At 46.9% G+C, this 27,826-nt stretch overlaps 1 protein-coding gene across 1 annotated transcript; it reads left to right on the top strand.

Moving 5' to 3' along the window:
• Positions 1 to 27,826, top strand: LOC129840916 (teneurin-3-like). Its single transcript, XM_055908948.1, has 15 exons — positions 1 to 358; positions 3,506 to 3,660; positions 7,312 to 7,413; positions 7,599 to 7,772; positions 8,012 to 8,622; positions 10,403 to 10,578; positions 11,441 to 11,676; positions 13,679 to 13,975; positions 17,589 to 17,814; positions 18,040 to 18,368; positions 18,487 to 18,995; positions 19,238 to 19,517; positions 20,113 to 20,380; positions 20,956 to 21,086; positions 22,365 to 27,826. Exons 1-15 carry the CDS (start codon positions 16 to 18, stop codon positions 23,118 to 23,120), a joined length of 4,593 nt encoding a protein of 1,530 aa, XP_055764923.1. The 5' UTR covers positions 1 to 15; the 3' UTR covers positions 23,121 to 27,826.

Raw genomic sequence — 27,826 nt, 5'->3', positions numbered from 1 at the left:
ATTTGTTTAGTTTCCATGTTGGTGGTACGGTATCTTTATGTGAAGTGTGGCTGTAGTGTGAGTTCTGTAGTGTCGCAATTCACTGTCCCTAACGGTCGACTCTTCCTCCACTTTGGTTTCCGTAGCAACAACCCGGCCCACCGGTACTACCTGGCGACGGACCCGGTTACGGGGCAGCTGTACGTGTCAGACACCAACTCCCGCCGTATCTACCGTCCCAAGGTCCTGACGGGCACCAAGGAGCTGCTCCAGAACGGAGAGGTGGTGGCAGGAACCGGGGAGCAGTGTCCCCCCTTCGACGAGGCACGCTGCGGGGACGGGGGCAAGGCCACAGAGGCCCTCCTCATGGGGCCCAAAGGTAGGGTGACAGAGGAATAAACACACACACACACACACTGCCACATGCTGAAAATTGGTACAGACAACAAAATGATTGACATAATACATTTACAGTGCCCTGTACAGAAAAACACACAACTACACAGGACATTGGTACAGACACCAACAAAAACGCACACAGACATAGACACACACACACATATTATATGGTCTGGCATATAATTCATGCACAGTTCCCTGTAGAGAAAAACAGACCAGCCCTTGGTAAAAGGCTTTAGCACTCTTACCCGGCAAGCTTCTATCCCCATTATACTACCATTATACTACCATTATACTACCATTATACTACCATTATGCTACCATTATGTTGCCATTATACTACCATTATGTTACCATTATACTACCAGTATGCTGCCATTATACTACCATTATGTTACCATTATGCTACCATTATGCTACCATTATACTACAATTATACTACCATTATGCTACCATTATACTACCATTATACTACCATGGCATTAAATCACAACCACACAGACTCAGACTGACAGAAACTTCCCACATACTTGCTTAGTATGGCCGCCAACACTCCACTTCAGGCAATCTGTCAGTCTGTCTGTCCCGCCGCACCAGCCAGCCCCCATAAAACCTGTCTGTAACCCACAGGTGTGACTATCACACACACACCCCGGTGGTAATGAGGTGAGAGGTGGCTGAGCAGTAGCTGGGAGATTTTGGCAGGCACAAGCTTTTAGTCTCGATTTTAATGGAGAGAGCCTTTAGACACACACACACACACACACACACGCACACAGTTGCCTGTTAAACTGCAGTTAGAGAGCGAGTCGGAAGACCATTAGGAGGGCGGTAACGTGTGAGAGAGGGAAAGAGAGAGTAGAGAAATGCAAATAAATGTTAGCGAGCCGTCGCTAGCAGCAGATGGCTTAGAGAGCGAGGGGGATGGAAAGAAGAGAGAGGGGGATGGAGAGAAGAGAGAGGGAGAGTTTTTTCATTTACAACATGCCGCCTCTCAGCCTTGCCACTCCTCTCCTATTCTCCCTTCTTTTCATCCCACCCTCTCCACTCAGCGTCTCTTATCACCTCCTCCCTCTCTTCTCTCCTCCCTCCCTCTTCCTCCTCTCATTCCATTCTCCTCCTCTCTTCATCTGTCTCTCCTTTGATTAGCTTGCTGGTCATGGCGGAATGCGGCAGGGGTTTTTAACACCCCTCCTCTCCCATCCATTCTTTCTCTCCCCCTCCTCCCCATCCCTCTTTCCCTTCACCCCCCCCTCCCCCTCCCTACAGGATCAGCAGCGGAGCAGGTACACACACCGCCTCAGGAGCGCGGACCCTCAGATACACACACAGGAGAAAGGAGGGAGAGAAGTTGCTTTTAGCCGCTGTTGTCGCAACCATGGCAACAGTCTGTTTCTCAGAAGTGAAGATGAACTAACCCCCCTGCCCCTCCCTCCCTCCCTCCCACCCTCCCTCCCTCTCTCCTCCATCCCACCCTCCCTCCCTCCCTCTCTCCCTCTCTCCTCCATCCCACCCTCCCTCCCTCCCACCCTCCCTCCCTCCCACCCTCCCTCCCTCCCTCCCTCTCTCCTCCATCCCACCCTGCCACCCTCCCTCCTTCCCTCCCTCCCACCCTCCCTCCCTCTCTCCTCCATCCCACCCTCCCACCCTCCCTCCTTCCCTCCCTCCCTCCCTCCTTCCCTCCCTCTCTCCTCCATCCCACCCACCCTCCCTCTCTCCTCCATCCCACCCTCCCTCCCTCCCACCCTCCCTCCCTCCCTCTCTCCTCCATCCATCCCACCCTCCCTCCCTCCCACCCTCCCTCCCTCTCTCCTCCCTCCCACCCTCCCTCTCTCCTCCATCCCTCCACCCTCCCTCCCTCCCACCCTCCCTCCCTCTCTCCTCCATCCCACCCTCCCTTCCTCCCTCCCTCTTTCCCTCTCTCCTCCATCCCACCCTCCCTCCCTCCCCCCCTCCCTCCCTCTCTCCTCCATCCCACCCTCCCTCCCTCCCTCCTTCCCTCCCTCTCTCCTCCATCCCACCCTTACTCCCTCCCACCCTCCCTCCCTCTCTCCTCCCTCCCTCCCACCCTCCCTCTCTCCTCCCTCCCTCCCTCCCTCCCTTCCTACCTCCCTCCCTCCCTCCCACCCTCCCTCCCTCCCTCCCTCCCTCCCTCCCACCCACCCACCCTCCCTCCCTCCCACCCTCCCTCCCTCTCTCCTACCTACTGTATCCCTCCCTCCCTCCCACCCTCCCTCCCTCCCTCCCACCCTCCCTCCTTCCATCCCTCCCTCCCTCCCTACTTCCCTCCCTCCCACCCTCCCACCCTCCCTCCCTCCCTCCCTCCCTCCTCCATCCCACCAGAAACATGGGTGTTTTCTTCTCTTCCTCCTCTCTTCTAGACTCTCGTCCTCAAAATAGAGACAGCTATCGATTCACACATTTGATTTGATTATATTCTATTGTTCCTATTTAGTTTTGCTTTTCAATGCGGAGACAGCGCTGAAAATGGCTTATTTTCCCTCCCCCCTTCCTCCCTTCCTCTTTTGCCCTGTGAAATAATTCACTACTAGACATCAAAATGTGAATTATTCACAGGGTGCTTCCTTCTGCAGTGACCTGAAAAATGCCCAAGCCACACTCATACGAACACGTTGTACATACACCGACTGGCAGGTGCTGTGTGTGCGTGTGCATGGGAGTGTGTATGTGCGTATAGTATGTCTGTGTGAATGTGTACTGAATGTGTACTGAATGTGTACTGAATGTGTACTGAATGTGCATGTACGCAGGTATGTATACTGTACATCCAAATAACTCAGTTTCCATCTCTCTGCTTCTACTCCAGGTATTACAGTAGATAAGAACGGGTACATCTACTTCTTACCTCTCATCACTTTCCCTCTCTGTCCCACTACTCCAGGTATTACGGTAGATAAGAACGGGTACATCTACTTCTTACCTCTCATCACTTTCCCTCTCTGTTCCACTACTCCAGGTATTACGGTAGATAAGAACGGGTACATCTACTTCTTACCTCTCATCACTTTCCCTCTCTGTTCCACTACTCCAGGTATTACGGTAGATAAGAACGGGTACATCTACTTCTTACCTCTCATCACTTTCCCTCTCTGTTCCACTACTCCAGGTATTACGGTAGATAAGAACGGGTACATCTACTTCGTAGACGGGACCATGATCAGGAAGGTGGATCGTAACGGGATCATCTCCACCCTGTTGGGCTCCAACGACCTCACCTCAGCACGACCCCTGACCTGTGACACCAGCATGCACATCAGACAGGTGGGTCACATACACACAGGGACATCCACCTGAACACGAACACACACCAAACCTCCAGTGTTTGCTGGACTCACTTTATCCTAATGGCGGCCCTGAGTCATCGTTCAGAGCCATACATATACGAACATGGTTCTGTCACTCTTACTATCTAAAGCATTTTGAAACCATCAAAGTGCTAATTTGGCAATATACATTCAGTCCATATAGCCTCTTTGATGTAGACTGTAGTAGATGGTGTGGCTGGCTAGTATTGACAGGGGTGTTGTCTCAGAGAGAACCAGCCAGTGTGTGTTGTGTTCTCCCCTACTGAGTGGCAGTGCCTATTAAAGGCCTAAAGCTCCCCCTGCTGGCCGCTCGCTATACCCCAAACCTGCCCCCAGTCAACCAACACAGCTGAACTCAGCCCTATGGCGTAGGGTACAGTGCCAGGTTTGGGGACGATTCCATTTCAATTCAACCAATTCAGGAAGTAAACTGAAATTACACAATGAGAAAAAAAACATTTTAACTAGAAAACTTAAATAATAGCCTGGGTGTTTATTTGCTTAAATCACTGAAAACAACTGTTGCTTATTAGAAACAGGCTTTTATGTGAGTCTATTTCCTTAGTGCTCACCGCTTTTGCTCATTTGCACGTTTCCTGCACTAATGTGTTATCATTTACACACTGTGTCACGTTTCTTTTGTCTTATTACATCTAAAAAAAACATTCAAAATGTTTCCTTGTGCATTTTGGTCGGTTCTGACGATTTCTAGGGCTCTTGACTGTGTTTGTGCTTGCCAGTTAGCTAGCAGTTCTCAGCTGTTAGCAGCCAATGGCTAGCAGTTTATTATTGGCGATATAAACTGATGATTGTCATAATTTTTCGATGTAACAAATCAAGCATTAAACCTTGTAAACAATTCATGGTAATTCATGGTAATTCATGGTAATTCATGGTAACCTCGTAAACAATTCATTTCGACCCGGCGTTTATTTGAAAGAGACTTTTATTTGCTGAAATGTGTGCAGTTCCTCAGCTATTAAAAGGGACAGGTGATCATTTGAAACTCGGCGTCTAATTGAGGTTTTACAGTTGTTCACTTCCTGAATTGCCAAATTGAAATGGAACTGACCCCAACCCCAGACAGCACTATGGCCCTCAGCCTCAGCTCTTTCTAAGGGCCAAATCCAACTCCAGGTATTTCAGGGTACAGTTTGGATCTCACTTTATTGTTGAAAGACAGGAATCATCTGAGGATTAAGAGGAATAGGATGTGTCAATCATAATACTGTTCCTGAAAGTGGCCTCCCCTATTGGAGGTCTTACTAGGCTCTTCTCCTGGATTATCCAATCAGAATGGGCTATTTTGAGCTTTAGGGAAGCACTGAAGTGGGTTATCTTGAGTGATAGGCTACTGATGGTGCTGTCTAGATGGTGGTCGTTTCGTTGATGTTTGTTGCCAAACTGAGAGCCCAAGAGAATGTCACTTTTCTGACTGACAGTATATTGACAGTGTTCTGAACTAATGTGATGCATAACCAGTGTGGGCAAGTCAGGTATTTGTTGTGTTGTCTCTGAGTCCCCTGTGCCTTCCACTGCTAGCTAGATCAATGTGTGTGTGTGTGTGTGTGTGTGTGTGTGTGTGTGTGTGTGTGTGTGTGTGTGTGTGTGTGTGTGTGTGTGTGTGTGTGTGTGTGTGTGTGTGTGTGTGTGTGTTTTCCCCGAGCTACCCCTATATCAATCCTCGGTACACCTCACTTCCTCTGATTCCCCGTCTCTCAAAACAGACAGAGACATCCCAGAGACAGATTCACTCAGATCATTCTTCTCCATCCCTCTCTTCCTTTCTTCTTTGGACTCACTCCTCCTCCTTCTCATCCTCTCCTCCTCTGCACGGTCACAATCACAGAGCGAGGGAGAGAGTCCCCAGTGACAAAGAGAGCGAGAGAGAGAAACACAGAGTTGAGTTATTCAGAGAGGAACATATATGCAGTACCCATGGGTCCGGGGGGAAGAATGGGGAAGAGACACAGTGTAGCGCAGCCAGCCAGGGAGGGAGAATAAGTATGTCTGCGTCCCAACTGGCACCTTATTCCCTAGATAGTGCACTAAATAGGGAATAGGGTGCCATTCGGGAAGCAGCCTGGGACTCAATGGAGCAAAAACAAACGGAAGACAGCTCTGTGTCAGTTAAAACAGGCAGCAGAAACACATCCACACAACCTCCAACCACTGTCACCTCAACATGGCGGGGGTATGAAATAAAATGTTCCCATACACATGCTGTACTGTAGAGAGGGGAGTCCCCTCCAAAGCCTCAGTGCTTTCAAGGCTATACCACTCTCTCTCTCCAACTCTCTCTCTCCAGCTCTCTCTCTCAAACTCTCTCTCCAACTCTCTCTCGCCAGCTCTCTCTCTCTCTCTCAACTGATGTTTTTGGGCATCTGAATAGATAGGAACGCCCTGTTGTCTTTTCATCTTCCTCCACTTCCATTTCCACAGGGGAAAAAGCAGGGGTTAAGTATTTGTAGCACTTTGAGAGGCAAAGTAAGAAACACAGTCTGTCTTCCAGTCACTGCATGGTACCAAGTGCCCAAATAGTGGCTCTTTATAGTGCAGCTTTAGTTATGTATAATGCATGGTCTGTAACTGGCAGGGAAGAGCTTTCATGTGGTCGAGCTGAAGGCTAAAAGCGTCATTAGCTTTTAATGGTCCTCCGCCGAGGCGCTTAACCTGCCAGGTCACTCAGGGTCGGGGGTGAGGTGAAGACGTCGGGTCCAGGGCCGAAGACAGCAGATCCCTAACTACCGCTGTGCCCGGAGCTCTACAACACTAATGGTGCAGAAGTGTGTGTTTTGGGGAGTGGTTGGGCTGGGGGGCGGGAGTGTGTTCTCTTCATATCATCTTTTACCAGCACATTTTGTCCGCCAGCATACCCTGCTCCTCCACCGGGAGATGGAAAGAGAATGAGAGAGAAGTCTCGTTTAGACAATAAAACTTTAACGTTTACGTCTCTCTTTCTCTCTCCTCTTTGTTTTGCCAGCAGAGAGTTGCTTCCCTCAGGCGATGAGGGAACGCATCATTTCGCAGAGTGTGTGTCGGGGTGTGCATGCGCAAGTGAGTGTGGGCCTGCGCGCGTGTGTGTGTGTGTGTGTGTGTGTGTGTTTGTGTGTGTGTGTGTGTGTGTGTGTGTGTGTGTGTGTGTGTGTGTGTGTGTGTGTGTGTGTGTGTGTTTGTCTTCAAATGTAAAAAATGACCCAGTGGCTGATTTAAATTGAATCAGAGCGAAGCACACAATGTATAAGTCCTGAGAAGTAAAGGATCCTTCTTCATCAGTGTCACGGCCAGACACTCTGGGGGGGGGGGGGGGGGGGGGGGGGGGTGCAAAGCAGCACTAGACTCACATCTCACCTGTTCTGTGTTTGTGGGTGGATTTGTTTGTTTCTGTCATCTTTACGGAACTTTTGCGAAGAGTTTTCACCCCGTGAGGCTAATAACGGTTCTAGTTGATTCCTTTTTCGTCTCCTTTAAGTGGATGTAAATTGTTCAGTGTTTTTGGGGTCTGTAATGTCTTTTTGGTTACGTGTCGGACCCCAGTAAGGCTAGCTGTCACCATTGGCGTCGGATAATGAGGATCCTAATGAATCTCTGCTCTGCTCTGCTGTAGGTCCGTCTGGAGTGGCCCACAGCCCTGGCCATCAACCCCATGGATAATTCCATCTATGTCCTGGACAACAATGTGGTGCTGCAGATCACTGAGAACAGACAGGTGACCATCACACTCCCACATAGGAGCACTTCTATTACATACACAAATAAGTTCAAGCTGGTAGTGGGAACAATGCATGATGGGTAAGGCGAGATGGAAGGATGCACCGACACATTGGGGCTGAATAAGCCTTCGTCAAGATACCGGTCACCTCTTTGACTTGTGTTGTTGCTGTGTCCCAACAGGTGCGCATCGTGGCGGGACGTCCCATGCACTGCCAGGTGCCAGGTATAGAATACACACTGGGCAAGCGGGCGGTGCAGACCATGCTGGAGGGAGCTGCTGCCATCGCCCTCTCCTACAGTGGCGTGCTCTACATCGCCGAGACTGATGAGAAGAAGATACACCGCATCCGCCAGGTGATATAGTATTATAATATAGTTCAATAACATGTCGTGAGATGCAAACGCAGGGGGGAAAAAGACCAAGAACAACGTTGTATTTGTCATTCTTGCTGGCACTGTTTTTGCAGATGGCGCCTATTTTGAATATCTTTCAATGATTGTTATGTCATTGTTTTTTACCCTCGTTGCACTGGTTGTAAGTGGCTGTGGATAAGAGCATCTGCTAAATGATTCAACTTTACATGTACATGTAGGTGTCCACGGACGGCGAGATCACGCCCTTGGCCGGAGCTCTGTCCGACTGCGACTGCAAGAACGACGCCAACTGCGACTGCTACCAGACGGGCGACGGCTACGCCAAAGACGCCCGCCTCAACTCGCCCTCCTCGCTTGTCGTCTCGCCCGACGGTACTCTCTACGTGGCCGACCTGGGCAACATCCGCATCCGCGCCGTCCGCCGCAACCAACCGCCGTCGGGCGCCGCCGTTTCCGGCCCGGGTTCCTTCGAGGTGGCCTCGCCGTCGTCCCAGGAGCTCTACGTGTTTGATTCCAACGGAACCCACCAGTTCACCATGTCTCTCGTCACTGGTGACTACAAGTACAACTTCAGCTATAGCAACGAGGAGGACGTTACAGCGGTGACGGATAGTAGTGGAAACACGTTGAGGATCCGCCGCGACCCCAACCGGATGCCGGTGCGGATCGTTGCCCCGGACAACCAGGTGATCTGGCTGACAATCGGGACCAATGGCGGGTTGAAGACACTGACGGCCCAGGGACAAGAGCTGGTGCTGTTCACCTACCACGGCAACAGTGGGCTGCTCGCCACCAAGACCATACAGATAGGATGGACCACCTTCTATGAGTAAGTGGGACTTGGGGCCCCATCCTGACTGACTATTTGACTGCCTGACTGACTATCTGACTGATAAACTGACTGATAAACTGACTGACTATCTGCCTGACTGACAATCTGCCGGACTGACAATCTGCCTGACTGACAATCTGCCTGACTGACAATCTGCCTGACTGATAAACTGACTGACTATCTGCCTGACTGACTATCTGACTGACTGACTGACTGTCTGACTGACTGACTGTCTGACTGACAATCTGCCTGACTGACTAACTGACTGACAATCTGACTGACTATCTGACTGACTGACTGTCTGACTGACTGACTATCTGACTGACTATCTGACTGACAATCTGACTGTCTGACTGACTGACTGTCTGACTGACTGACAATCTGCCTGACTGACTATCTCATTGACAATCTGCCTGACTGACTATCTGACTTACTGACAATCTGACTCATAAACTGACTGCCCCACTGGTTGTGTTTCAGAAAGCTGCTTTAAGAGAAGTCTCTCTCCCTCTGTTGTCCCCTAAGACTGTGTAAGGAAGTGTCAGTGTCCCCCTTTTTGTGAGTGTCCCTTGTCCCTTAAGTCCTAACTCTGACAGCATGATGTCCTTCATCATCCTATATCTTCTAGTGATTGGCTGTGTGTATACTATAGAGCCAGCAGCCATCTTTTCTGCCCTTCCATCTGATCAGTATCAGTAAGACAGGGGCTGAACAATGCCTGCTCAGCAAAACCCTGTCACACACACACACACACGCCACACAACTCAGGGGAAATCTTCATAGAAAACTTTACGTTCCGTTTCACCTTGTACTGTACTTATACAGTGTGTGTGTGTGTGTGTGTGTGTGTGTGTGTGTGTGTGTGTGTGTGTGTGTGTGTGTGTGTGTGTGTGTGTGTGTGTGTGTGTGTGTGTGTGTGGAGGAGAGCTCATCTGGGAGCCACACCCACTGTCACCATGGAGGAAATATGGAGGGAAAGAGAGAAGAGTGTGAGACAGAGAGAGTCACAAAGTGCTTGTTACTCCCAGAGCAGACATACACCAGCAGACACAGGGCTGTCACTACATCTCTCTCTAAATGTGATAGTAGGTTAGCTCAGACACACACACACACACACACACTGACACTCACTCCAGGTACCAAAATAGACTCCCAGCCATATGGGACAGCAAAGGCCCTAGTCAGCTAGCCAGGCAAGTTGTTCCCTTTGCAGTGTGTTCCACCATACTACAGCTTCCATAGCCCCAAACTTTTACCACAGAGCCCTTGTCAAAAAGACTGCCTCTGAGTCTGAACCCAAACCCAAACCCTGACCCCTATCCCCTCGTACAAACCAGCAGCCATTCATACATCGTCCCCTCAACCTGCAACCTGCTACCTCTCTATTCAACATCACAATGACTACAGTTCTACAGTGTCTGACTTAAATACATGTAAATAAAATAAAGAATACCTGATATTTCTTATATCTCTCAGATATAGGAGAGACACTTCAAAACAAACTTCCTTTAGATATTTTGGGTGGGAGTATCTGTTGTTCCATGTTGTGAATCTGTTATTCAATGTGTTTGTATGGGCTAATAGCAGTAAAGATACAAATATAGATTTTTGGGGGGGATACTTCAAGGGGTCTTAAAATTCTAAATCAAATAGCTAAATATTTCTTGGTATGACATTCTAAAAACAATTCCATATAACTTTATTTTCGTATTTTTCTCCCCTCTCTCTCCCTCTTTCTTTCTTTCTTTCTTTTTCTATCTATCTCCATTCCCTCCAGTTATGACAGTGAGGGTCGTCTAACCAATGTGACGTTTCCTACGGGGGTGGTGACCAACCTGCACGGGGACATGACCGGGGCCATCACGGTGGACATTGAGACGTCCGGCCGCGACGAGGACGTCAGCATCACCACCAACCTCTCCTCCATCGACTCCTTCTACACACTGGTCCAGGGTAAGTAGAGGTGTGTGTGTGTGTGTGTGTGTGTGTGTGTGTGTGTGTGTGTGTGTGTGTGTGTGTGTGTGTGTGTGTGTGTGTGTGTGTGTGTGTGTGTTTACACATATCTGTGTGTCTCAACGTTGTGAGTACCAGTCATGAATATTAATGCGCCACGTTGATAACCAACAGCATTGATTAGTCGAACGTCAACACAATATTAATGACTTCACCAATTACTCAATGGGCATTAATCCCTGATCCCCTTTCATTATTAAAGAGGTCATCAATTAAAGACAGCTCAGAGATCAATATACTTAATCATACAACAGTAACTGTCTGTTTGTAGACAGAGGAGAGGAGAAGAGGACAGGAGAGGAGAGAGGAGATAAAATGAGGAGGAGAGAGGAGAGGAGAGGAAAGGAAAGGAGTGGACGAGAAATGACAGGAGAAGAAAGGAGGAGAGGAGAGGAACCTTGAAGGGTTCTATCAATGCAGGCCCAACATAGGAAGCTTCCATCCTTTATGTAACAAAAGTGGAGAATGGGGTTCTCAAATCTGAAATCAGATGTTGCTTATTTAAGCAATAAGGCCCAAGGGGGTGTGGTATATGACCAATATTCCACAATATTACAAAGGCTGTTCTTAAGCATGACGCAACGTGGAGTGCCTGGATACAGCCCTTAGCCGTGGTATATTGGCAGTGTACCACAAACCCCGAGGTGCCTTATCTCTATTATAAACTGGTTACCAACATAATTATAGGATTAAAAATGTTGTCCCCATGGTATACGGTCTGATATACCACGGCTGTCGGCCAATCAGCATTCAGGACTCGAACTAAAACATTTTCGACTTTCTCTCTTTCTCTCCACCACAGACCAACTAAGGAACAGCTACCAGGTGGGCTATGACCACTCTCTGAGGGTGATCTATGCCAACGGGATGGACACACACTACCAGACGGAGCCCCACATCCTGGCGGGCGCTGCCAACCCCACGGTGGCACGGAGGAACATGACGCTGCCCGGGGAGAACGGGCAGAACCTGGTGGAGTGGCGCTTCCGCAAAGAGCAGACCCGGGGGAAAGTCATCGTGTTCGGAAGGAAGCTCAGGGTGAGAAGGGAGGATGTTGGCGGGAGGAAGAGGAGAGTGGCGGCCATTTTATTTGGATTGTTGTTTTGTTTAAGCCGCAAAGTCAAATAGCTATAACATCAAAATATACGAAGAGGTAAATGAGGTATTTGGTCTTGATTTAGGTTTAGGCATAAGGCTAAAGAGGAGCTGCCATTTTGTTTTGTAGGCAGATATGGAGGTTGGGGCTTTCTTATAAAAAATGTTTGCTGTGACAGCTTGGCACCTTGCACACACTTCCCAACAGGTATAGCTGGTTAAAACATCATTACTACCTGTCTAGGGGTTTCTGATGTAGATTTTAACAGTTGGGGTTTCACTCTCTTCTCTTGCAGGTGATTTAGTCAGATCTTCGGCTGACACTTCCTTCTCGTTTTTACCACGACATCATTCAAACATCGGCTACAATATAGGACGGGTCTTGGTCGGGGTTTGTCGCTAACTACAATATGGATTTAACCACTGGAAAGGAGTGAGACTATTTTCCATATCAAATAGTCTTCGGTTCATTGTCAACGTTTCCGTCTCCTCGTTATCACCATCTAAACGGCTCAAATTAGTGACAGTTTGTCAGCGGTTAGCGAGGGACGACGATGCCATATTGTTTTGTCTCTTCCAACATCAAAAACAATATCTGAAAGTCATTACCATCTATCCAACAAAAGGAAAAGGTTTTGTTTTCCTGCTGACTTCTCAAGGGTTAATTCCCTAATTCCCATATCTGATGCCTCCTGTATGTGAACTAAAGCTAATGGGACACACACATGGAGGGGACACACAACGACACAAACACACACTTCCTGCTACATCTATTCTGAGCCGTTGCCTCTGTCAGAGAAGAGGGCTGGTCTCCGAGGTATTAACCACTCCTCCTCCTAGTGTCTGTCCTCATCTCAGACTGCTCTCATCTCAGACTGCTCTCTGTATGTCCCAAATGGCACCTTATTCCCTATACAGTGCACTACTTTTGACCAAGACCCATAGGGACACTGTATGTGCACTATGTAGAGAGTAGGGTGGCATTTGGGACTCATCCCGTTTCTGTCTGGATCTCAGCCTCCTCGTCTCATTACTGAAGAATGTCCAGGAGGAATCAGGGGCCTTCGTGTACAACAACAAAAACATGAAGGCCATATTGACATCTATCCTCTGCTGGTTTTTTTCTCTGTTTTTTTCTCGTTCCCTCATTTTGCTGGCAACATGAAAACCTGATGGGGGTGCGGGCATGTAGGCTAGGTGGGTGTCCCCACGGCATCCATCCCAGCAGGAAGTGACATGCTTTCTTATGGGGAATAAATTGAGGCCGGGGTCACGTTCTGTTGGCTAGTGTCTCGGTGTGTCTCGGCGGCATTCCGAGGGCCCCTGTCATCTTCAAATGAGTCTCGGCTCCCACTAGACTGAGAGAGAGACTCTGCATGGTTACCACCACAATATTATTCTTATTCTCTCTCTCGCTCTCTTTCTCTGTCATTCTGGTTCTCTCTTTTTCTTTCTCTCTCTTTCTCATTCTCTCGGTCTCTCCACCTCGCTGAATTCCTAGGGGGGGGGGGGGGGGGTAATTTATGAAAGCAGTCAAAAGCAAGAGTTTGAACACACGCCAGCCAGTCTCTCACTTTAATGAATCTCCCTTCACAATAACGGCTAATCGAATGCTAAAAATCCCTTAAATGAATTTAGTGTCGCTCTTGAGAATCGATCACGGTAAACAGTGGTTTAAACAAACAGCGGAGTCATTGGGAGGCGATAAATAGCGGCTCTGTGTCGGGAATTTACTTTGAAAGCCGGTTCAGTTCACAGTTTCATAATTTCTCCTGTGTGTTTGTTAGATTTTTGTTTTAAAAGTTCAGCAATCTGTCCGAATCATTTGAATAAAGTCGAAATAATGTATTGTTAATAAACATTACTCCTTAGACTGCAAACCTTTTTATTGGATTTGTACAATATTTAAGTTAAAACTGTCCAACCCTTCTTCTGTTCTCTAAAGGTGAATGGCAGAAACCTTCTCTCGGTGGATTACGACCGAACTCTCCGGACAGAAAAGATCTACGACGACCACAGGAAGTTCCTGCTGAAGATCGTGTATGACACCCAGGGCCACCCTACTCTGTGGGTCCCCAGCAGTAAGCTGCTGTCAGTCAACCTTACCTACTCCAGCACGGGGCAGGTGACCAGCCTACAGAGGGGTCCCACCACAGAGAGGGTGGAGTATGATGGTCAAGGGAGGATTGTGTCCCGAGTGTTCGCCGATGGAAAGACCTGGAGTTATACATACCTGGATAAGGTAGGAACTAGACTAGGGATCATCAACTAGATTCTGAGCCGGATGGTCAGGGGTCCGGGACATCATTTATAGACTGCAAATTGACCGGAAGAAGTCCAAACAGATATAATGTTTGACTAAAACATAATCATTTCAGACCTTGCTTACATTTATATACGATCACATATATCTCTATTATGCATGGGAATACTTGGGAACAGATTTCTTCAATTAAAATCACTTGGAGCTGATTTCCTGGTGTTTTTAGTCTTTTGTATTTTTTGCTCACAAAACATGCTGCCAGTTGGGGAACGTGCTGCCAGCTGAAAACCCACAACCACACACGCATACACACACTCTGGTGCCATGATCAGCGACACCAGCAAACACCCCATATTGACGGTGCAAAAACATTGTGGAAAAGTAGTTGATGACTTAGTGTGAAGGCACTTGCATCACCGATCTATTGCATTCCAACTCGTGTTTTGGTGAGTAGCTGAACCGCGAGTAGCTGGTCAATCAAACGCAGGGCCGTTTGTTTACTGTCCAAATGTCACCCTTAAACTCCACTCCGCTGTGTGCTGAAGCATCAGTGTTCCGTCACCCTGGCATTACAGCATCAGGTGCTAAGTACACTGTGATTCTTCCCTACGAACGCCCAGTAAGCTTTACCCATACACCCACACACACCAACACAACCACTTTATGTCCCTCTTTGCCCATAGACGAGCCGTTCAAACCTGTAGAGACCGGCGCGTCTCCTGTGACAAAAGGATTAGTGGTGGGAATAGGCGTCTATTTTCATTGTCAGTACAAAAAAAAACCAAGGTCATTTTCTGAAGATGGAAACAGTGAAAAATAAAAAAGCCACAAAAGTAATTGAAGGCCCCCTTGAAAGCTATGAGTGTCAAAACAGGAAAGATGCTTTGAAAAATATACAAGGGAATCTGCACAGGCTATAAAAGGACCATATTCCCTTTAGGTAGTAAGGGGTATATAGAGAGAGAGACAAAGAGAGGGAGGGGAGAGAGAGAGAGAGAGCAACAGCAGGGAGATAAAACGGACATTGTTTGTGGATGTTAGTGTACAGAGCGATGGCTTAAGAGGGACTAGTGAAGACCAGAGTTATGGAAACGAGACCCAGGGGAGAGGAGGAGGCTGGAGCCGGGGTTTCGACAGCATGGGGAGGCCACAGGGACACAACACAGAGAGAACAGAGAGAGAGAAGAAATAGAGCAAGTGATAGAGGGTGGAACAGAGAGAGAGGGTGGGTGGGTGCGTGGGACGCAGAGAGAGAGAGATCCCAGGCTGATTCCCCAGAGTAGCAGAAACTTTTCTCCGTTCTCACTTCCAGGACAAACTGTAGAGACGATCACAGAGGTTACGTATTACATAATGACAAATAAACTACACCGAACAAAAATATAAACGCAACATGTAAAGTGTTGGTCCCATGTTTCATCAGCTGAAATAAAAGATCTTGCAACCTTTCGGTTACTAGTCCAACGATCTAACCACTAACCACGATCTAACCACTAGGCTACCTGGGCAGGCATGAACTAGAAACAATGAATACAATTGCATTTTATTAATGGCAATTTGAATGCACATACCGTGACGAGATTCTGAGGCCCATTGTTGTGCCATTCATCCACCGCCATCACCTCATGTTTCAGCATGATAATACGCAACCCCATGTCACAAGGAACTGTGCACAATTCCTGGAAGCTGAAAATGTCCCAGTTCTTCCATGGCCTGCATTCTCACCAGACATGTCACCCATTGAGCGTGTTTGGGATGCTCTGGATCGACGTGTACGACAGCGTGTTCAACTTCCCGCCAATATCCAGCAACTTCGCACAGCCATTGAAGAGGAGTGGGACAACATTCCACAGGCCACAATCAACAGCCTGTGAAGGAGATGTGTCGCACTGCATGAGGCAAATGGTGGTCACACCAGATACTGACTGGTTTTCTGATTCACGCCCCTACTTTTATTTTTTTCAGGTATCTGTGACCAACAGATGCATATCTGTATTCCCAGTCATGTGAAATCCATAGATTAGGGCCTAATGAATTTATTTCAATTGACTGATTTCCTTATGAACTGTAACTCAGTAAAATCTTTGAAATAGTTTATATTTCAGTTCAGTATAAGTTTGAAACAGGGCTGAAAAGTGTGTGCGTGCCTTTGTCTGTTCGCTCATTAAATATGTATGGTTTCCCCAACACCCTCCCTCCCACCCGGTTGTCGTCGTCTGCCTGCCTGCACACACACACACAAACACACACAACAACACACACACCACCCACCCACCCAGTGGTTGCCTGCCAGCCAAGAGCTCTGGCAGAGTGACCAGCAAGAGAAATATCCCCGGCCAAACATGTGTTGCCACAGTACCCACACACTCACACACACATAGACACATACACACATACAGAGAAACAGACAAACATACACAGGGACAGAAACACAGTGCCTGGGGAGCTTGTGTTAATGTCTGTCCATGTATGACAGACAAGGTGAAGGATCCTCCAGGCAGACTCCCTCTTTAGAGAGAGAGACACAAACAAACCGCCGCGCACACACACACACACACACACAATACACACACACATTAAGGCACTGAGGCAGACAGAGATGCATATCTGAATCCTGGAGGGACTGGAGTGATGTTGTTGTTATTGACTCACTAAGGTGCTCTCTGCTCAGCTATTCATCGTACCTTCCTACTTCCTACTTATGTACCTTCCTACCTTCCTACTTCCTACTTCCTACCCACTCTTCAGTAAAAAAAAATGTTGTTGTTGAAATTACGACCAACCGTCCGCTAACTAGCATAACGACTGCGTCCCAAATGGCAGCCGATTCCCTATGTAGTGCAGTACTTTTAGCCACAGCCCCATGGGCCCTGGTCAAAAGTATTGCACTACATAGGGAACAGGGTGCCATTTCCGACGTAACCATCCACTTCCACTCTCCCCCCCCCGCCGCTATGCAAAGTAGCTAATTACCTGCTGTTTGGCAAAGTGATTGTGACTTCCGCTGGTGCCTACCTTTTATTAGATTAGTAGGTAGACCCTACGCTACTCAACACATGCACTCATACACAAACAGACACACACACACACACACACACACACACACACACACACACACACACACACACACACACACACACACACACACACACACACACACATACACACACACACACACACACACACACACACGGGAGGAGAAGAAAGGAGAGTGCCAGCAGAGGCCAATAATTACAGAACACTGTAGAATTAATGCAGTGGAGTGCATTTAACAGAGTTCTGCGTTTAGATACTGAGAGGTAGGGAGGGACGGAAGGAGGAGGGAGGTCAAGGATAACTCAATTAAAAGAGAGAAAATCTTTCAGGAAGTGGAATGTTAATACCTGGTTTAGCGCTCCATTGGAATTTGTAATGTACATTAGAGTTAATTAATTGTGCCGTTAATTGTTCCTCTCTCTCTCTCTCTCTCTCTCTCTCTCTCTCTCTCTTCCTTTCCTCCCATCACTCCCCCTCCTCCTTTCCTCCCATCTCCATCCTTCTTTTCCTCTTCTCTCCTTTCCTCCTCCCTCCATCTCCGTCCTCCTCCCTCCAGTCCATGGTGCTCCTGCTCCACAGCCAGCGTCAGTACATCTTTGACTACGACCTGTTGGACCGCCTGTCTGCTGTCACCATGCCTTCGGTGGCCCGTCACACCATGCAGACCATCCGCTCCCTGGGCTACTATCGCAACATTTACAACCCCCCGGAGAGCAACGCCTCGGTCACCGTCGACTACAGCGAAGACGGACAGCTCCTCAGAGTGGCCCACCTAGGGACAGGTCAGACAACTTTCAGAAGTGTTATGGTTGTGTTATGTGTTGAGTATGTCTAACGTCTTTGTCTCGTCTGTCATCAAGTACATTTTTTTTATTATCACAAAAAAAGAGAACATTTTCAGAAACGTCAAGAAAACTTCCCTAAAACTGTATTGCCATTCAACAAATATTGCTAGGAATTTATGTTGGTGTTGTACACAGAATAACCACCCACTTCTATATCAACAGGTCGTAGAATTCTCTACAAGTACCGACGACAGAACAAAATGGCGGAGATCTTGTATGATTCTACGAGGGTTAGCTTCACCTACGATGAGACAGCCGGTGTGCTGAAGACGGTGAACCTCCAGAGTGAAGGGTTCATCTGTTCCATCCGGTACCGGCAGATTGGACCGTTGGTGGATCGGCAGATCTTCCGGTTCAGTGAGGACGGCATGGTGAACGCACGGTTTGATTATACCTACGACAACAGCTTCCGGGTCACCAGCATGCAGGCTGTCATCAACGAGACGCCGCTGCCAATCGACCTCTACCAGTTTGACGACATCTCCGGGAAGGTGAGGTTCTTCAATCACGTCTAAAACCTTTTAAAAACCTTTCTCTCATTTCATTATTTTACTGAAAGTGTGTGATTTAAATGCACTTTAAATAAATAAAGTTTCATCTGATTTGAAGGTGGAACAATTCGGAAAGTTCGGTGTGATCTACTACGACATCAACCAGATCATCTCCACGGCCGTCATGACCTACACCAAGCACTTCGACGTCCACGGACGGATCAAGGAGATCCAGTACGAGATCTTCAGATCCCTGATGTACTGGATCACCATCCAGTATGACAACATGGGCCGGGTGACCAAACGCGAGATCAAGATCGGACCGTTCGCCAACACGACCAAGTATGGTTACGAGTACGACGTGGACGGTCAGCTCCAGACGGTCTACCTCAACGAGAAGATGATGTGGCGCTACAACTACGACCTGAACGGCAACCTCCACCTGCTCAACCCGGGTAACAGCGCCCGGCTCACTCCGCTACGCTACGACCTCCGAGATCGCATCACGCGGCTCGGGGACGTCCAGTACCGGCTGGACGATGACGGGTTCCTGAGACAGAGAGGAGCTGAGATCTTTGAGTACAACTCCAAGGGCCTTCTAGAACGCGTCTACAGCAAAGGCAACAGGTTAGTTGGACGATTGGTGACCTTACCTGACTGTACCATCCATACCCCACTGTAAACATACACCCAAACCTGGACCACTGACGTTTTTTGCGGGGGGAAAATATGTATTTCATTTGTATTGTGTTGTTTGATGATAATTCTTGTAAATGTGTAAATTGTTTCAAATAATTCACTGCTATTAATACTCTGTAATGTTTCCTAATTGTAAAATCTCTCTTCCTCTCCCTCCCTTCCCCCAACAGTTGGACCATCCAGTACCGCTACGACGGGTTGGGCCGCCGTGTGGCCTCCAGAACCAGCCTTGGCCAGCACCTGCAGTTCTTCTATGCAGACCTGAACTACCCGACCAGGATCACTCACGTCTACAACCACAGCAGCTCAGAGATCACATCTCTCTACTATGACCTGCAGGGACACCTCTTCGCCATGGAGATCAGTAGCGGAGAGGAGTTCTATATTGCCTGTGACAACACCGGAACCCCTCTAGCAGTGTTCAGTAGTAATGGGCTTCTTTTGAAGCAGGTAAGGTTTCAGACCAGTTGGAAAGGCCTCATGTACAGTCCCCGATCCTCTATGTGATGTTAGTTGGATAGCAGGTAAGGTTTCAGACCAGTTGGAAAGGCCTCGTGTACAGTCCCCGATCCTCTATGTGATGTTAGTTGGATAGCAGGTAAGGTTTCAGACCAGTTGGAAAGGCCTCGTGTACAGTCCCCGATCCTCTATGTGATGTTAGTTGGATAGCAGGTAAGGTTTCAGACCAGTTGGAAAGGCCTCGTGTACAGTCCCCGATCCTCTATGTGATGTTAGTTGGATAGCAGGTAAGGTTTCAGACCAGTTGGAAAGGCCTCGTGTACAGTCCCCGATCCTCTATGTGATGTTAGTTGGATAGCAGGTAAGGTTTCAGACCAGTTGGAAAGGCCTCGTGTACAGTCCCCGATCCTCTATGTGATGTTAGTTGGATAGCAGGTAAGGTTTCAGACCAGTTGGAAAGGCCTCGTGTACAGTCCCCGATTCTCTATGTGATGTTAGTTGGATTTTATGTCCGATAAAAGCTAGTCTAAATCTACCTATCCAGCGAGGTGTTAGTTATTCAATGTATTTCGTGATAATTTTCTAGGTGCAGTACACGGCCTACGGCGAGGTCTACTTTGACTCCAACCCCGACTTTGTCCTGGTGATCGGCTTCCACGGGGGTCTCTACGATCCCCTGACGCGCCTGCTGCATTTCGGCGACCGGGACTATGACATCCCGGCGGGGCGCTGGACCACCCCAGACATCGGGACGTGGACGAGAGTCGGGAAAGATCCGGCGCCGTTCAACCTGTACATGTTCCGGAACAACAATCCTGTCAGCAAAGTTCACGAGGTCAAGGAGTACGTCACAGGTGGGAGACGGTGAATTCACTCTAGTTGACTGCTTATAGCTTATGTAAGACATAAACCTTCTAGATGGTTTATAGAAGAACGAGTATGTCACAAATGGAGTACATCACAGATAAGGGACTGTGGTGAGACCTTTAATGCACTCTGATTTACTCCCTATAGCTTAGGTAAGCAGATACAATTATATATGTCTGGTACCTTGCTCTGTAGAATGGTAAGGCCTGTTATGGCAATACAGTAGGGACATGTTGTCATTGCATGATGACCATAGATAAACAGTCTATTGTGAATAGACTATTAGTATGAATATTTTATGGCTGTGAACTTTAGTAATTGTCTGGCGGTGGCATATTACCTCATTGCTATGCATCACAATGATATTGCTATTGTTTTCAGCAGTTACCCTTTCCACATGATAATAGTTCTGGCTAAACATGAAAGGTATGACTCGAAATGACTATTTTCCCCTCGGGACAATCCAGTTTGTCCTATCCTAATCTGAAACATTGGGACATCATTTCCCTCAGTGGTCTATTCTCTCATGGTCACAATGTAATTCACTTTTCCATGGTTGCAGATGTCAATATCTGGCTGGTGACGTTTGGGTTCCACCTTCACAATGCCATCCCCGGGTTCCCCATCCCCAAGTTCGATCTCACACAGCCGTCCCTGGAGATGAAGAAGAGCCAGCTCTGGGACGACCTGCCGGTATGTAGTATCCCTCCGCCTTCCTACCTCCCTCCACCCCTCCATCCTCCCCTATCCCTTCCTCCCTCCCGTCCGCTTATTTACTTTGTATCACCACTATCGTACTATCTGCCTCTCTCTGGGGTTAATTTACCCTCTATCTCCACTGTCATATCCCTTCGCCTCGTTCTGGTTTATTACAACCTTCCGGTATAACGTATCCCTCCGCCTCCCTCCCTCTAGTCTAGTTTATTTACCCTATCTCCACTGTCATATCCCTCCACCTCGCTCTGCGGTTTATTAACCTTAGCTAGCTATCTCCACTCTCATTTCCGTACTGTGGTTGTACTGACGAACTGAAATTATGAGCACAATCTCACAGCACAGCTGGCTGGAAGATCAACCAACCCACCGTGTTGATTTAGCTTGTTATGACGCACCGCCAGTGAAGAAGAGACCAACAACGTTCAGGGTGGTCCACAGTTCACCCACGGCTACAAAGTACAGAGAAATCACACACACACACACCAATTATACCGCAGCTGAATCATTCTCCGGTTTGTCTTTAAATAAAGTCGTTATACATACGTATTTGAAGTGCAAATGAGTCCCTTATTGGTTTAACTACGTTGCCATGACTGTCGCTTCTTCTTCTTCTCTCTGTGTGAAATTAACAAGCTGTGCTGTTGCTCCTCACAAACCCAACAATCCCATATTTCTAAAAAATACATGTAGAAAAATAAAGCATTGATCTGAAAAATGACTTTTTTGTTGTCGTTGCAGTTGTGTTTTTTCTCATGACAAACAAACAAAGTTCTCCCTGTGATCTTTTTCTTGCTAAAACAATATTCCATGTTAAATAGGACATTTGTAGAAGAAAGGGAACCTTTGAATGACTGAAGCTGGGACACTTCTTCACCATGTCAATCTGGGATTTGGTGTCATATATTGTCCCTCGTTTTTTGGAGAATAATTTCGTTTTTTTTTAATGGTAAAACAGTACTAGGGGAATAGCCGCCCACCGGTCACAGACATCAATTACAACATCTATTCTACATTGATTTAACGTAATTTCATTGAAATGACATGGAAACAATGTGGATTTAACCACAGTGTGCCCAGTGGGTAAAGAAACACAACAGGCTTTACATACTGAGGCTAGAGCAACGCCATAAAAGTTTCAGTTATATCTGTCCATGACAAGGAGAGAGAGTTTGGATTTGATATCTGTGTAACTTAGACTTTTCTCTCCTCTCTCTCCTCCCTCTCTTCTCCCCCTTCTCTGACTCCTCCCATCAGTCCATCTCGGGGGTGCAACAGGAAGTGACCCGGCAAGCCAAGGCTTTCCTGTCCTTCGAGAGGATGCCGGAGATCCAGCTGAGCCGCCGGCGCTCCAACCGGGAGAAACCCTGGCTGTGGTTCGCCACCGCCAAGTCGCTGATCGGTAAGGGTGTTATGTTGGCGGTGACGCAGGGCCGTGTGGTCACCAACGCTCTGAATATCGCCAACGAGGACTGCATCAAGGTGGCCGCCGTCCTCAACAATGCGTTCTACCTGGAGGACCTACACTTCACGGTGGAGGGACGCGACACGCACTACTTCATCAAGACCAGCCTACCGGAGAGCGACCTGGGAGCGCTGAGGCTGACAAGCGGGAGGAAGTCGCTGGAGAACGGCGTCAACGTGACTGTGTCCCAGTCCACCACCGTGGTGAACGGCAGAACTCGGCGCTTCGCCGACGTGGAGCTGCAGTACGGCGCTCTAGCGCTCCACGTGCGCTACGGCATGACTCTGGACGAGGAGAAGGCGCGTGTGCTGGAGCAGGCCAGGCAGAAGGCGTTGTCGAGTGCTTGGTCCAGGGAGCAACAACGGGTGAGGGAGGGGGAGGAGGGAGTGAGGCTGTGGACGGAGGGGGAGAAGAGGCAGCTGCTGAGCGGAGGGAAGGTGCTGGGCTACGATGGGTACTACGTCCTCTCCATAGAGCAGTACCCCGAGCTAGCAGACTCCGCTAACAACATCCAGTTCCTCAGGCAGAGCGAAATAGGGAAGAGGTAACAGACAGAATCCTCGGCACTGGCCGCCAAAGAGACTACCCCCTCCAAATCCTCCACCCAAACCTCCCTCGCCTCCCCTCTTTTCTCTAAAAAGGGGGAGGGTCCAGGCTTGTGCTGTGTTTAGCGCCGACTAGCTGAAACAAACAGTAAAATGTAGAAATATCTCAAACTGAACTAAACCTAATACTACCACTGTGGGGCCTGAAAATCAAACAAAACGGCTCCAACTGACGCAAATGTTTGTCCCATGTGCTATACAGCGTTGAATGGACTGTGGACTCTCTTGAAAAGAGAGAAAAAAAGTCAAAACTCTCGGTTTGTGAAAGGGGAAAAAAGGTTGTTTTTTTTAAATAGACTTCCTGAATTTGCTTTCGGAAAACATATTTTAAAAAGAAAGAAGAAGTGTGTTTACATACGCATACCACTACAACACGTCTGGACCAATAGAAAAAAAGCCTTCTGGTTTCTTACAAAGGACAAATGTCTATAATCTGATTCTACATCCTGACGACTGACCTTTGACCTTTGCGTACTGAAAAAGGTAGTGTTGTTGTTCGAAGTAGGACCACGGGTCTCCAATGGTGGTAACAAGACAGTTAAAACCACTTGTTGAAACCACTTGCTCGTTCTTCTGCTTTTCTTTCCAAAAGGGACAAAACAGCTCCCACCAAGTGACACCTTTACCAATACTAGATCAAAGTGGGACGTTTTGGGAATCGGGAGGTTTTGTGCGTCTGTCTGTCTGTCTGTCTGTCTGTCTGTCTGTCTGTCTGTCTGTCTGTCTGTCTGTCTGTCTGTCTATCTGTGTGTGTGTGTGTGTGTGTGTGTGTGTGTGTGTGTGTGTGTGTGTGTGTGTGTGTGTGTGTGTGTGTGTGCGTGCGTGCGTGCGTGCGTGCGTGCGTGCGTGCGTGCGTGCGTGCGTGCGTGCGTGCGTGCGTGCGTGCGTGCGTGCGTGTGTGTGTATACAATGGAGACAATTTGTGTGTGTATGTATGGAGGAAGTTAATCAATTAAATGAAATGAAAGAATCATATCCAACCAATCTTTTGAAAAACAATGTGAGACAGTATCTTTATGGATTTTTTTATTAAGATGAAAAATTCCAAACTTATCCGTACATCAATATTAGCCTCTTAGAGAAAGTAATTTATGTACAGTGTTTATACATAAAAAATAAAATTGTAAAAAATATGAAGATTTTTTTTTTCCTTCGTCATGCGTTACTGTTTATACTCTTCATTAAGTTTTCAATATTTTATCCTATTATAATTCATGGTAATGCTTATTGAAATAACATTTAAAAAAATCAACCCTACTGTATTATTGATTTCTGCATTGAGAATATTCGGGTTTGGGTTTTAAATGTTCTTGCCTTCATTGATCAGATTCCCTGATATCTGAGACGAACCAACTTTTGTTTTGGCACTTTTTCTTTTTTATTCGAAAAGTGTCAGTTGAATGGTCGATGTCAGTCAGACAACCATATGTCTTAGGAAATACCAGACTACTACTATCAAGAGCAGGAGAATAGTTTGGCTGTACGATACGGTAGTATATCCTACCTTGTGGAAATAGCCTTTGAACCTTAAGTCCTTTTGAGTAGGACACAAGGAACGGCCGCTTGCCCTTCTCAGCAAGAGAAAACAAAACACCTTGGTTGTCTTACCTAAATATCATTTCTGCTTTTCCTATAACAAAACCAGGTTGTTTCTTAGATCTCAGCTCAAACGTGAAGGCTTCTCATAATCACTATTAAGGATGGAAAATTCCAAAAACTTTCCCAAAATTCCCAGGTTTTCCAGATATTCCTATTGGAAGATTCGTCCAATCGAGAATGATGAAAAACCTTTTAATTTTGGGATCGTTTCCAGAATGTTCCAGTCCTAACCACTATAGCTCTTTGCTCTTTCTCTACCTACGTTAGGAAGAGCTGAACTCATGTTCCTTGTACCAGCACAGAGAGCACAGATAGGGCTGCAGCAGTGAGAACTGAACAGAACCAAATACGAGCCTCTTGACTTGAACAGAGACAAGACCACCATAATCCAAGGGACCATTTAACATCATGCTCGTAAATGTATTCCTCCAACTTCACTTTTTATCCTAAACATGGCTTAAAAGCCAGATATTACAAACACAATCACATCAAACGGTTCATTAGATAGAGCAAAGGGGCAGAGTTCAGCTCGAGTTCCGGAGGGGAAAAAAGAGAGAGAATAAACCTGGGAAAAGCCTAGAAACGGCTCTATGTGCACTCTGGGTAATTTTTCCGACATAACCTAAATGGCTAGTGAGTGCAGTGTAAAGGAGTTGCCAGGGCAATGAAGATGACATCAGCACTATGAACTAACTCTCCCTACTCCCTACTCATCTCTCTGCCTGAGGGGGATAACACACATATTCACCCACAGAAAGAGAAAGAAAAGTTTTTCAACACCAAACTATGACCATTTCAAAGATTTTTGTTGTTGTGATGATCTCAACCACACTTGAGGAAACTTTGCCAGTCACACGAACATCCCCAGGAGCCATACCCAAACGCAGATTAGCGTTTTTCGTCATGAATGTTGTTCTGGAGGCAGCTCTGCAGAGTGGTCACTAGCTGGCACAGCCATAAAGTCATAACATTAACACCAACCTTAACCACACTACTAACCCTAATGCCTAATCCTATCCTTGAATTAAGACCAAAAAGCTAATTTTAGTTTTCATGGATTTTTCCAATATAGCCAACTTTGACTTTCCAGCTGGCCTAAGGGGAAATTGCTCAGTTCTGCCTCTAGGACAAGACTCATGAAAATAAGTGTCAACCTGCTACCCAAACAGAAGATTACAACACCCTTTCTCAAATGTATCTCATGTTTCCACGTTGCTTTTTCAGTCAATGTGACCGCCTCATACAGTAGTTCAAATCTGTTTCTTTTGTAAACAGATTGTAAAAAAAAAAAAAAAAAAAAGACTTGACGAATGAGAAAGTATTGTTTTTGCTTTATGATTTTTTCAATATATATATATATATATCAATCATTGAATTGTATTGCCTAGCTTATTTTTCTATTCATGTGTGTGACAAGGTGGACAGAAGATGGAAGGACTTATACTCCCAGGTTGTTTGCGTGTTGATTTTACTATGTTGTTGTCAGATTTTCTCTGGTGTTATTGGTTGGTCTTGGTCTGTACCATGTGCCATTTATTCTGCAGTGGGACTCCTAGTTGATCCTACCCCTGCTGTATCACATTGCTACTATGATGCCCCCCTCTACCCCATCGTCAGCCAAAAGTGCAGTAGCCCAGCCACATACAGTGGCTTAAAGTCAGGACTTAAACAGTTTTCCTTTTGACTTTGCTGATCTCTCAAAATAACACTTCCTCAAAATACACTTTTAGCACTGTTCTGTTTTACTAAGTAGAATGTTCCAGTCTAACAATGTGTTAGACACCTCCTATTGGAGCGGACACACAAGTGCTACAAGGAGGGGAGCATATGGTGTTTCGGGGTTGAAAAAGGGGTCATCCCACAAACATGCAGGAAGCAGTGTGTTCTCGGTATTGTTTGCATGCTTACAAAGTAAAACGCCCATCCATCCGTCAGTCATTGTTTCCCATCCATGTTAGAACAGACATTTACATGTCTACATGGTTAAATGCTTCTGTATTAAATTGCACTACAATGTAACAGCGTTATTGCTTAATGCTTAGTCCATAAAGTGCTGGTTGATGCCAGGCCATAGACCTTTATGTCTGTCCTCTAGGTAGAAGCTTCCCCTTAGGCACAGATCTAGGATCAGCCTCCAACTCCAATCGTACTTAACCATTGGGGGGTAAAACACAAAACTGGCCTTAGATCAGTGTCTCTAAAGGCATCATACCTACCTTCCGCTTTGTCTGAAGACGGTGATTAGGTAGAGGAATTTCCTTTCTCAAAGAACTTCCTGACTTTAGAAGGAGAGGCTCATGGGATTGGGACCACTGCTGACCGTAACGCTGAGTCGTGCACCAGCATCGTTATAAATATTATATTGCCGCCATTTTGTTTTTAGAAGTGATGAAGAAGGAGAATGATGTCTATAGTGATGTCACCACTAGCACCACCACAGCCACCTCTCACCCTATCACAAAAAACACACGTCTGTTTAACGATGTCACACAGTTTACAGATCTGAAGGGACAGCAAACACTGCAACGGTGAGACAACGTTGTGTGGTGGTTGTGTGTTAGCTGGGAATTTGAGCAAAGAAAATATGTATTCTTATTTTTGTTAAGACCCTGTTGTCCAGAGTCACAGGTTAGCTGATGTTTTGGGTTTGGAGATTGAGGGAATTTGATAAAGATTTTTGTATGTATTTTGTCATTTGTTTTCTTTCTCTGAAAATGAAACAGACGGGCGATAAGTGATCTAATTGGACGTGTCAGTCAGTCCTCTCTTTGTAAAGAAGTTACAACATATCTTTTTAATTTATTTAGAGATTTGTTCATTTTTTTCTTATTTTTTTTCAATCTACATCCTCCGCGAAAGTTTCATCATAATAATATTGTTTTTATATAAACAAACATTGCTGTTTTAGAGTGCAATTAAAGTGCAATTTTAATGTAAGCTCCGAAAGGTCATTTCCGGGGATGCAATCCCTTTTATCTCCCAGATGTTAAAGATCCAACAGAGATCAATCATGATAACAATAAACATGTCATACTGTAAAGGTTTCTGAA

The sequence above is a fragment of the Salvelinus fontinalis genome, chromosome 42 (assembly GCF_029448725.1).
Source record: "Salvelinus fontinalis isolate EN_2023a chromosome 42, ASM2944872v1, whole genome shotgun sequence".
Classification (NCBI taxonomy): domain Eukaryota; kingdom Metazoa; phylum Chordata; class Actinopteri; order Salmoniformes; family Salmonidae; genus Salvelinus; species Salvelinus fontinalis.
The sequence above is the reverse complement of the archived record's forward strand: the minus strand, read 5'-3'. Positions and strand labels throughout refer to the sequence as shown.